Source organism: Oncorhynchus masou, chromosome 21 (genome assembly GCF_036934945.1).
Source record: "Oncorhynchus masou masou isolate Uvic2021 chromosome 21, UVic_Omas_1.1, whole genome shotgun sequence".
Taxonomy (NCBI): Eukaryota; Metazoa; Chordata; class Actinopteri; order Salmoniformes; family Salmonidae; genus Oncorhynchus; species Oncorhynchus masou.
The window spans coordinates 10,591,232-10,603,538 of record NC_088232.1 but is presented as its reverse complement, the minus strand read 5'-3'; the positions used below and the strand labels follow the sequence as shown (position 1 = coordinate 10,603,538).

General features: G+C 43.0%; 1 protein-coding gene across 3 annotated transcripts in view; it reads left to right on the top strand.

The window, feature by feature from the left end:
* LOC135507804 (RING finger protein 24-like) overlaps positions 1 to 12,307 on the top strand; it is a 60,020-nt gene that overhangs the window by 27,741 nt on the left and 19,972 nt on the right. For 2 of the 3 annotated variants that reach the window (XM_064927467.1, XM_064927468.1), the window contains exon 2: positions 5,139 to 5,288. In XM_064927467.1, the coding sequence (XP_064783539.1) occupies positions 5,146 to 5,288 (143 nt within the window). In that variant the 5' untranslated portion in view covers positions 5,139 to 5,145. Of the gene's footprint in view, positions 1 to 3,201; positions 3,222 to 5,138; positions 5,289 to 12,307 lie in introns of those variants that run through there. The other variant, XM_064927469.1, reaches the window with a different exon arrangement.

Sequence of the window (12,307 nt, the reverse complement as noted above, 5' to 3'; positions counted from 1 at the left end):
TTGGGAGCCCCACTAAGTGGCGGTAATCGGGCTTTCCAGTCGTGGCCTTGTTTTGATAGAGAGGTTGGCGTGGAGCCACTGCATACTGGCAGAGCAGGGGGCAGATTCGAGCCCAACTGAGAGGGCAGCAGTGTTTATGACCACGTACCAGCCTGGCGGCTAAGCTAGGGAGACTGAGGGTGTTAAATTGTGATGGTGTTATTACTACCGTTCATGGTGTGTGTGGCAAGGGGAAAAGGAAAAGGCTGAGCTTTCTCATCTTCCCAGCGCTGCCGTTATCAGAGTTATAGATTTAAAGATTGGGTTCCGCTCAACACTATGAAGGCACCACACGGGTGAGTGTGTGGGTTAATGAGTGTGTGTCTTCTGGAAGTAGACAGTGTGAGTGGAAGGCAGGGTTTATGATTGATTTATTTTGTCTATTGACTTGGCTGTATAGGGAGGAGTAACTCTAAACTGTGTGTTAGGGTTGGGCGGTATCCAGATTTCCTACCTTCTTACCGTGCCTGTGCCATCCCAGGGTATGCAGTATTACCAGTAGTGCGCACAAGAGGCGCTGTTTTCTTTTCGACATGTAAAAAAAATAAAAAAATCCCATAAACGTTGTTTACCAGAATGCTAACAAAATGCTAACAAGTACTAAGGAATCCCCATAGTGGATGCTAGGTAAACGCTAACGAGCGCGTGCAAACATTTTCTGCTAAGACACAGTTTGCAGCACGCACAAAACAAACATTTGACCTCAGGGTTCTTAATCTAGGAGGGGATAGTCTCTGCTGCTGTCACCAAGAAGCTTGATCTTGCTAGCTAACATTAGCCAGTTGGTAAAAGCCAGCTGGAGTGAGTTGATTTGGCACATCTTAGATACTTAACTTAATAGTTAATAAATATATTTCTGTCAAATATACAGGTGTAACTTGTTCATCTCACTTAAGTTGCGCTGTAGGAGTGACTCCCCCCAAGAAGCTCCCGTTTTGATTGTCTTTAAACATACACACTTGACGGGCTCAAACAGCTGTTTTGTGAAACTAGTATCGGTAAGCTTCACAATGAAAAATGATCTAACAGGCGAACTGATGAACACGATCTGCTTTGTCTATTTTCTAGTTCACAACTTGACTGCAGATATTTATTTAATGTGTATAAGTATTTAAAAATATGGAAAAATATGGAATATCCATACCGAGGATTTTTCTCAATTCACGGGATACGGTATAAATGGTATACCGCCCAACTTTTGTGTCTTTTGTTGGTCTCTTTTCATCTTTTCATTCTTAGGCATGTCCAGTCATTTCCCTCTGTGGAGAATGGGAATTTTCAGTTGTAAACCACACAAACACATACTCACTCAGGAATTGTATTCTCTTAATTTTCTTCAATAGTAGTAGTAGTGTGTGTGTGTAGACATATTTGAACATACTTGTTAGTACTAAAATTCCACACAAGAATAGTAAATTATGTAAAACTGGGAGGACATTCTACCGGGCCTCACTATTTTAGGGTTTGTCGTTAAGTTTAGGGTTAGGGAAAATAGGATTTTGAATGGGAATCAATTGTTGGACCCCAAAAAGTGTGTGCTTGTTTATGTAAAAATATGTCTATGGTGTATGTAAGCACCTGAGCTGAGACTGGGCTTCTACCGCTACACTATCAAATTAGAGCAACAAGGGTGTCCACATATAGTGTAGAAATGTGAGTTACAGATCTGTCATTCGCATGGAATGCAAGTCGGTATGTCGGCAAATCGGTATGTGCGCTATTTCTATGCTTCCTGTAATTTTTTGCGTGTTTTGATTTTGTACGCTAGCTTTAAACAACTGAAAATGCTATATTTTTGGTTACTGAAAAGATAGTTCTTAGCGATTTAGATGGAACAATGATTCTCTACACCACTCAAACTCTTAGGGACCAAGTGACGCAGCGGTCTAAGGCACTGCATCGAAGTACTATAGGCGTCACTACAGACCCGGGTTCGATCCCGGGCTGTATCACAACCGATCGTGATCAAACGGAGTGTAAAATGGAGTCTTTTAATAAATGTCCAAGTAACATGCTCCATAACACTAAGAAAAATGAATATAAACAAATATGGGAACGAAGACCCGTCGCGCACCTATACAAATAAACACTACACTGACAATAAACAATCTCTGACAAAGACATGATGGGAAACAGAGGGTTAAATACACAACAGGTAATGGATGGGATTGAAAACAGGTGTGTGGGAAGACGAGACAAAACCAATGGAAAATGAAAAATAGATCGATGATGGCTAGAAGACCGGTGACCGGTAGAAGTCGTGACAAGGGCAGCGCACTATTGGCCCAGCGTTGTCCGGATTAGGGGAGGGTTTGGCCGGTGTAGGCCTTCATTGTAGATAAGAATTTGTTCTTTAACTGACTTGCCTAGTTAAATAAAAAAGGGGGAAAAAACTCTGGACCTCAAAGCCAGTCCCACTGCATTTTTCCATTTGTTCCCCTCTAATCAGGGCCTAATTTAGACCTGGGACACTAGGTGGGTGCAATTAGTGGTGGTTTTGACCAATTTTACAGCGTGAGCTTATCTTCCTTGTCCCGCTGCGACATGCAGTGCTGTTCTGAAATTAACAACTTTACCCTACCCTTTATAACAATCACCATATATACTGATTGTTTAAAGCAAAACTACCAAAACTATTGCTAATGATGATCTTGAACAATAAAATCTAATGTAAGCCCCGATCAGCAGGTATAGCCAGATGCGAGTTGTCTCCGGTAGCTTAATTTTATTCAGGTAAAATACAATTTTCAACAGTGCATTTGTTAATTAACAATAACCTAGAAAATTACATTGGTTGTTGTTTTACTAATAAAGCCTGATATTGCGCTAGCCATTTTGCAAGTATTCGAATGCTGAAGATGCCGCACAGATGTACAAGATCAGGAATAGGCCTGGGTTGTTTGGCCGGCAAAAGGACTTTTAGCTCAATGACCGTCAATGGAGTCACATGTTAGTTCAACACTGAAGGAGAGGAAACGGACACATGTTCTCACAAAATATGCTACTGTAGGTTTTTTCGGAAGGTAAAAAGAAATGAATATGAGCAACAACAAAAAATGTGAACTGGCAATTCGTAACATTTTAATCGATTTTTCTGACCGATTCATGCCACAATTGGATCGATCTGGACTCTCATGGATCGATGCACGTGTATCTTAATCATTTGAACCAAGGACCAATGTGTAATTGTTACATCCATTATAGGCCTGCATGTTTTTTGTGTCTAGTTTTCTGAGCGTTCTGTCAAGGACGTTATGTAGATGGGTAAAGTAGGCTATATGTTCAGTGGGGCAAAAAAGTATTTAGTCAGCCACCAATTGTGCAAGTTCTCCCACTTAAAAAGATGAGAGGCTTGTAATTTTCATCATAGGTACACTTCAACTATGACAGACAAAATGAGAAAACAAATCCAGAAAATCACATTGTAGGATTTTCAATGAATTTATTTGCAAATTATGGTGGAAAATAAGTATTTGGTCAATGACAAAAGTTATCTTAATACTGTGTTATATACCCTTTGTTGGCAATGACAGAGGTCAAACGTTTTCTGTAAGTCTTCAAGGTTTTCACACACTGTTGCTGGTATTTTGGCCCATTCCTCCATGCAGTGATGTTTTTTGGGGCAGTTGCTGGGCAACACAGACTTTCAACTCCCTCCAAAGATTTTCTGTGGGGTTGAGATCTGGAGACTGGCTAGGCCAGTCCAGGGCCTTGAAATGCTTCTTACGAAGCCACTCCTTCGTTGCCCGGGCGGTGTGTTTGGGATCATTGTCATGCTGAAAGACCCGGCCACGTTTCATCTTCAATGTCCTTGCTGATGGAAGGAGGTTTTCACTCAATCTCACGATACATGGCCCCATTCATTCTTTCCTTTACACGGATCAGTCGTCCTGGTCCCTTTGCAGAAAAATAGCCCCAAAGCATGATGTTTCCACCCCCATGCTTCACAGTAGGTATGGTGTTCTTTGGATGCAACTCAGCATTCTTTGTCCTCCAAACACAACGAGTTGAGTTTTTACCAAAAGGTTATATTTTGGTTTCATCTGACCATATGACATTCTCCCAATCTTCTTCTGGATCATCCAAATGCTCTCTAGCAAACTTCAGACGGGCCTGGACATGTACTAGCTTAAGCAGGGGGACACGTCTGGCACTGCAGGATTTGAGTCCCTGGTCTACAATTTTGTTTCTGGTGTCCTTTGACAGCTCTTTGGTCTTGGCCATAGTGCAGTTTGGAGTGTGACTGTTTGAGGTTGTGGACAGGTGTCTTTTATACTGATAACAAGTTCAAACAGGTGTCATTAATACAGGTAACGAGTGGAGGACAGAGGAGCCTCTTAAAGAAGTTGTCACAGGTCTGTGCGAGCCAGAAATCTTGCTTGTTTGTAGGTGACCAAATACTTATTTTCCACCATACTTTTCTCATTTTGTCTGTCATAGTTGAAGTGTACCTATGATAAAAATTACAGGCCTCATCTTTTTTAAGTGGGAGAACTTGCACAATGGGTGGCTGACTAAATACTTTTTTGCCCCACTATATGTCAAATCTATGTAAACAAATAAGTACATAAACAAAGGGAAACCTGTTGATGAATCCCATAGGTAGCCTAAAGCTACAATAACAGTCTAGGCCTATATTCCATAGTCTAGAGCCATAGGAACAGACACAAGAGGTAGTCACAGGTTTTCATGGGGACCAATGTCCCCAGGACACTGTGTGGGTAGCTGGCAATACTACAAGGCTCACAATGCTCAAACTATATTATTGGACAGATTTGCTCACTGACTTAACCCCAATTTAGGCTAATATGTTACCATTGGCTGTTATGCAGTCACCCAGTAAGAGTCAGACTGAATCAAATGTGTTGCATGTGACATTACGCAACAAACAAATTGATATGATCGTGGTGGCCTATTGTTGTCAATTCACCCTACCTATTGTCATTGTGTGGCAGGCTGGAAGCCATATCAAAGCTTCCTGCTGGCTGTGAGAAATTGTCCAGCACACACTCAGCCCTATAGTCACATACAGTCCTACGGTCAATCTGTCAATCTTATCACTTCATCACACCCCCTAATCCGTCTCTCTCTCGTTGCAGGATATCCATGAGCTCCGATTTCCAGCACTACAGTTTCAGGATGCCTAATATTGGGTTCCAGAACCTTCCCCTCAACATCTACATTGTGGTGTTTGGGACCGCCATCTTTGTCTTCATCCTCAGCCTTCTCTTCTGCTGCTACTTGATAAGGTATGATCGACACTGCTGCGTCCTAGTTGATGTAGGCTAGTTCCTAGTTTCAATAGTCTCCTTTGGACATCTTGATTTGTGTTTACGTTTCCTTGCCACCGGTGCCAGACAGTGTAGATTCTTACAGTGTGGAGTTATTACATTTGTTTGTGACCCCATTCTATTTTTTATTTTTTTGATTGAAATCAACACAACTTTTTTGTTGTTGACATCAACAAAGCCTCACTTCAACGTTTACAGAAGCCATTTTTTTTAATGCTAGCACACTGAAGTGTTCATGCAATAAACCGCCGATTCTTCAAAGCTGATTGACATAGGCTAAATCCATTGCCTCGAATGACTTGGCGCATATCCAATTATGAGACCTCAGTGTTTTTAATCTCAACCCCAGTGGTCAAGTAAATTACTTTTGTTTATCCAATATGAGATGCAGATTTTCACTGTAAGCACATTGGTTATTGATATTTTCATACCACTGAGTTGGATGTTAAATACGTCCAGACTGCGAGTGAATTCACAGTCATACACTAAAAAGGCATTGCTCGGGTGTCATTACTCTGACAATACTTTGGCACCGGTCTTATGTTGGATTCCATTCGATTCCACTTTTTCATACCACTGAGTTGGATGTTAAATACGTCCAGACTGCGAGTGAATTCACAGTCATACACTAAAAAGGCATTGCTCGGGTGTCATTACTCTGACAATACTTTGGCACCGGTCTTATGTTGGATTCCATTCGAGCGTCGTACTCAAGGACCCCCCCCCCCTGTTTCGCCTCCCAGGATGGTATGTCCCACCATGTGATGGTCTGCTCTATTTACAGAAACAAATGTCCCAAATGTTACCCTATTCCCTACATAGTGCAATACTTTTGTCCAGAGCCCCACAGGGGCTGCCTATGAACATGGTTCAGGCCTTCTCCCAAACACGAGTAGCCTAGCCATGCTGTTTTACAAGAACTCGGTGTACTAGAGGGATTATTTGTGTCCTTCTGTCCAAGCAGCGCACATTTCTCTCTCTGCTGTAGTTTGTGGAACTAGGGGGGACAACATATTTCCCCTATCAAAGAGGGTGATGCTTTTAATACTGCTTTAAGCCAGTGTGATGAGAACAGAAGGATAAACAGCATGAGAGAGGAGAGGAACACAGACAGCTGGTACAGCTCGGGAGAGAAGGAAACATCTTTCATCCTTCTCTCCACCATGTCAGTGACAATATGTCCCAAATGGCACCCGATTCCCTATATAGGACACTACTTTTGACCTAAGCCCTATTGGCACGGGTCAAAAATAGTGCACTATATAGGAGATTGGGAGTAATTTGGGAAGCAGCCACAGGCTGTTCACCATTCACACTAGTTTACTTTGAAGACCTGCTTTGAGCACGGGTAGAAACACAGAGTTAGCCGAAACAAAGAACATTTAGGCTACTTTAAAACGAGCAAAGGCGCTCATGTTGTAGGACTTGCCAAACTCTGTTGCCAAGCCTGCTATCATCAGATGTTATGATGAGACTAGAATGTATGAATTTTCAGGCTCCGAGCATGCAACACTCAGCGGGGGTACCAGGCAATCCGGTAGTTCATCAGCTGCATATAAAAAAAATGACTTGTATCGTGTCCGCAGCAAATACGGCTGGATTTGTGTCTGAAGTGTAAGCGCTGTTACCCAATGTGTTCAGGCAACAGGGTTTTGAACTCAAACTATGACCTAGCCTAACATTTGCGGCTCCGAGCAAAGCTTCCAAGGCTTTACAACCAACCAGCGATATGTAATGCACTAATGAACTGCAGCAGTGTTTTTAAAGTAGTTGAGTGCACAGATGGACAGAGAAGCGGCAGGTCTGTCTTGCGCTTAATGAATGCCTTAAGTAACTGAAGCGAGGCTCGTGTTAGTCCAATTATTAGCCAAGCGGTCAAATTATTTCAGTCTGCTACGGTCTTTTAACAAACCAAAATCCACTTTAGTTTGTTAAAAGCTCAGTAAATGCATGTTATCCAAGATGGGTCAATCTTATTTGCTGTCATTAGGCCAAAACAACTACTTTCTTGGTGGTCTGGATTTAATGAAACTGTATGGCATATTGGGTCGAAATTCAATTCCTTTGGTGTGTGTTATCATGTTCTTTTCAAATTAACCCTTTTTCATAAAGGCTTATTAAAAAAAAGATTCAACAGCACAGTTTGGTGAATGGTATCACTGACTTGAACATCTGAACTGGAGAAAAAAAACTCCCACCAGAAAAATGATATCCAGGCTTGTTCTCCCCTGCTGAAACATTTATTCAAAGCTGCTTCGCTGTATAATCACGACCACAACTCCCAACCTTGAAGAGGCTTGTGTTGTGCCTCTCATGTTAAGTCCTTAGGCACGCTCTCTTCTCTTAGATGGAAATCCAAGGGCATCTGTATAGATGTTGGTATAAATCCAGCACTGTTTATGCATGCTTCCAATTGTCATCTTATTCACTATATCATGCATTACTTTTGACCAGGGCCTATAGGGCTCTGAGTGGTTAACCAGCGCTCGACATGGCTGAACCTTGAACAAACTAAATTAGTATTATCTTCTTAAACAATGGCCCCTTCCCTTCAGCACGTTTGAGATCCCAGACCTGGCTTGGAGATTTTTTTTTACTGGAGATCTTATTGGTCCTCCACTCTAGCCACTCTGGTCTAATCAAGGTGGTCATTGGCCAATAACGTTGGAACTCTGTAGCATTTCTTACCTAAAGCAGCGAGAAGCAGCGTGTCTCAACCCAAATTCACCCTGCCCTGTACCTAACCCAGCGGGGGGGAGATGGTAAGTGTGTTTCTGCTTTTGTTTAGATGTTTCAAGACAAACTATGAAATTGATGCAGTGTCACGTTAAAATTCAGGGAGGAAAAAGAAAAGGGGGAAAAAGGTGGTCTGATTTTACCAATTAATTTGGTAAGATGGTGTCTTTGTCCCAAATGGCACCCTATTCCCTATATAGTGCACTACTTTTGAGCAGAGTCCTATGGGTCCTGGTCAAAAGTAATGCACTGTGTAGGGAATAGGATTGCCATTTGGGACGTTGGCAGTTTTTACTCTGAAAGGCTTCTAAAGATGCGGTCTCCCTTTCTAACACCTGTGGCCCCCACAGTTCCCTAAATCACAATACCCAACCAACCAACCAACCAACCACACACACCACATGGCCTCACTGGATAGGCTACTTTTCCCATTTATCTTTTAACAACACAAACAGTTTGATTAGCCTTGACCAAGTTTCATTTCCTTTAGAGACAGATGGATGAAACACTGAGCCGGTCTTAACTTTAGGCCCCTTCACCGAGGCTCCAGTGTGAAGTTTACCCTAGATACAGATCTAGGATCAGCTTCCCCCAATCCTAACCTTAACCATTAGTGGGGGAAATGCTAAACTACCCATAGACGCTCATCTTGCGTCAACTTCACCCTACTCCTCACACCCAGTCCACAGATGACCCTCTAAAACTGGACAAATACGGGACAAGGAGAAGGGAATGAGGCCAGTCGGGCTCTGGAGCGGACGTGCGAGCGCTCGCTCTCCCGGTGTGGCCCAAGCAAACACACCTCGGACAGCTTGACGTGAGGCTGAACGTCACAGCTAGACTCGACTCCCTCTTCCTGGTTAGTCCCGAAGTCCACACACATACGTGAAATAAGCCTGTGGCTGGCGACACATACATGCATACATAAATGCATACTACATATATACACATGCATACATAAATGCATACTACATATATACACACACACACACACAGAGCAGTGGTTATCTTGCCCATTTCTGTTTTAGAAGTCAGTTACATTATTTTAATATAGGAGTCCATGGAAAGATCATATTCTTAAAAACACGTGGCCCTTCTGTGGGCCCCTGTACTAAATGTTACCGAAACTTTAATCTCGCCCCCCCCTCACTACCATGCTAACAGGGCCACTCATCAAATCACCCCCTGCCCCTCACCTCTGACAACCCCTCACCTCTGACCTCTGCCCCTTGCCCAATCGGAGTCTCTGCACCTTTACCCGCTGCTCTCTTTCAGAAGGTGTCAGTCTCTCTCCTAGAACTGTGCTGCTGTGTGTTACAGATCCCTCAGCCTCTCGCTCTGCTCCGAGAGGTTAAGGTTGCTAGTAACGGAGGTAAATCTTCAACACCTATGTATCTCAATCTCTATCTCTTTTCTCCCTCTTTTTTTATACACTGAGTGTACAAAACATTAGGAACACCTTCCTACTATTGAGTTACCCCCCCTTTTGCCCTCAGAACAGCCTCAATTCGTTGGGGCATGGACTACAAGGTGTCAAGCGTTCCACAGGGATGCTGGCCCATGTTGACTCCAATGCTTCCTTAAGTTGTGTCAAGTTGGCTGGATGTCCTTTGGGCAGTGGATGATTCTTGATAGACACGGGAAAACTGTTGAGCGTGAAAAACCCAGCAGTGTAGCAGTTCTTGACACACTCAAACCGGTGCGCCTGGCACCTAATACCAAAACTTGTTCAAAGGCACTTACATCTTTTGTCTTGCCCATTCACCTTTTGATTGGCACACACACACACAATCCATGTCTCAATTGTCTCGTGGGTTAAAATTCCTTATTTAACCTGTCTCCTCCCCATCATCTACACTTGTTTTGAAGTGGATTTAACAGGTGACATCCATAAGGGATAATGGCTTTTACCTGGATTCACCTGATCAGTCTGTCATGGAAAGAGCAGGTGTTCCTAATGTTTTGTACGCTCTGTGTATATCCCTCCTCCTGTCTTTCGATTCTGTTTTACATTGAACATGTTTTATTTTTGTCCATTGATTTGTGCTAAATTGACTGACTGGTGTATGATAATACAAAACTGACCACTGGTGTTATCTATGATATTCCTTTTTGCTTCAGGTGATGGGAAAATGTGTGAACGGGAGTTACCAAAGTAGTTATTTGTTTATAAATGTCTGTTAATATCCAAGCTTGTGTGATGTTCATGCACTACGTATATTGACTGTTCATAGTAAAAATGTTCACAGGGTGGTGTGTGTGTGTGTGTGTGTATATACTCACTGTTTTCATAATATTTGTGGATCTATTTAGATTGCTTTGTGCTTGTCAGCTAGGCGTCATTTTCCATTCTCACACACACACTTTTCAAAGGGTTATTTATCTTAAGAATGTGGACTTGAACTTCCTTCCCTATGCTTGGCTGCCTCTCTCTTGAGTTGACCTAAACACTCCTCTCCCATTTTGTTAACATTTTAGCTGCCCCACTAAAGGTTAATGTGCCCAGTCGTTTCCTTTGCTTGTCTTCAATCCCCTTGATCACTGATCTAAGAGGACTTTAAAGGTGAAAACAAAAATGTCCGAGCCCTATCCAGTCCTATCACCCATCGTTGCTTGTTGAAGGTCCAGGCTGCATCACATCTGGCCGTGATTGGGAGTCCCATAGGGTGGTGCACAATTGGCCAAGCAGCATCCAGGTTTGGCCGGGGTAGGTCATCACTGTAAATAAGAATTTGATCTTAACGGACTTGCCTAGTTAAATAAAATAAAATAAAAGGTCAACGGAAGAAGATCAAGAAAGGAAGCTGTTTAGTTTTATTGAGATACAGTGGGGAGAACAAGTATTTGATACACTGCAGATTTTGCAGGTTTTCCTACTTACAATGCATGTAGAGGTCTGTAATCTAAAACAAAAATCCAGAAAATCACATTGTATGATTTTTAAGTGATTAATTTGCATTTTATTGCATGCCATAAGTATTTGATACATCAGAAAAGCAGAACTTAATATTTGGTACAGAAACCTTTGTTTTCAATTACAGAGATCATACGTTTCCTGTAGTTCTTGACCAGGTTTGCACACACTGCAGCAGGGATTTTGGCCCACTCCTCCATACAGACCTTCTCCAGATCCTTCAGGTTTCGGGGCTGTCGCTGGGCAATACGGACTTCAAGCTCCCTCCAAAGATTTTCTATTGGGTTCAGGTCTGGAGACTGAGGCCACTCCAGGACCTTGAGATGCTTCTTACAGAGCCACTCCTTAGTTGCCCTGGCTGTGTTTCGGGTCGTTGTCATGCTGGAAAACCCAGCCACGACCCATCTTCAATGCTCTTACTGAGGGAAGGAGGTTGTTGGCCAAGATCTCGCGATACATGGCCGCATCCATCCTCCCCTCAATACGGTGCAGTCGTCCTGTCCCCTTTACAGAAAAGCATCCCCAAAGAATGAGTTTCCACCTCCATGCTTCACGGTTGGGATGGTTTTCTTGGGGTTGTACTCATCCTTCTTCTTCCTCCAAACACGGGGAGTGGAGTTTAGACCAAAAAGCTCTATTTTCTTCTCATCAGACCACATGACCTTCTCCCATTCCTCCTCTGGATCATCCAGATGGTCATTGGCAAACCTCAGACAGGCCTGGACATGCGCTGGCTTGAGCAGGGGGACCTTGCGTGCGCTGCAGGATTTTAATCCATGACGGCGTAGTGTGTTACTAATGGTTTTCTTTGAGACTGTGGTCCCAGCTCTCTTCAGGTCATTCACCAGGTCCTGCCGTGTAGTTCTGGGCTGTCCCTCACCTTCCTCATGATCATTGATGCCCCACGAGGTGAGATCTTGCATGGAGCCCCAGACCGAGGGTGATTGACCATCTTGAACTTCTTCCATTTTCTAATAATTGCGCCAACAGTTGTTGCCTTCTCACCAAGCTGCTTGCCTATTGTCCTGTAGCCCATCCCAGCCTTGTGCAGGTCTACAATTTTATCCCTGATTTCCTTACACAGCTCCCTGGTCTTGGCCATTGTGGAGAGGTTGGAGTCTGTTTGATTGTGTGTGGACAGGTGTCTTTTATACAGGTAACGAGTTCAAACAGGTGCAGTTAATACAGGTAATGAGTAGGGAACAGGAGGTCTTCTTAAAGAAAAACTAATAGGTCTGTGAGAGCCGGAATTCTTACTGGTTGGTAGGTGATCAAATACTTATGTCATGCAATAAAATGCAAATTAATTAATTATAGACCTCTACAT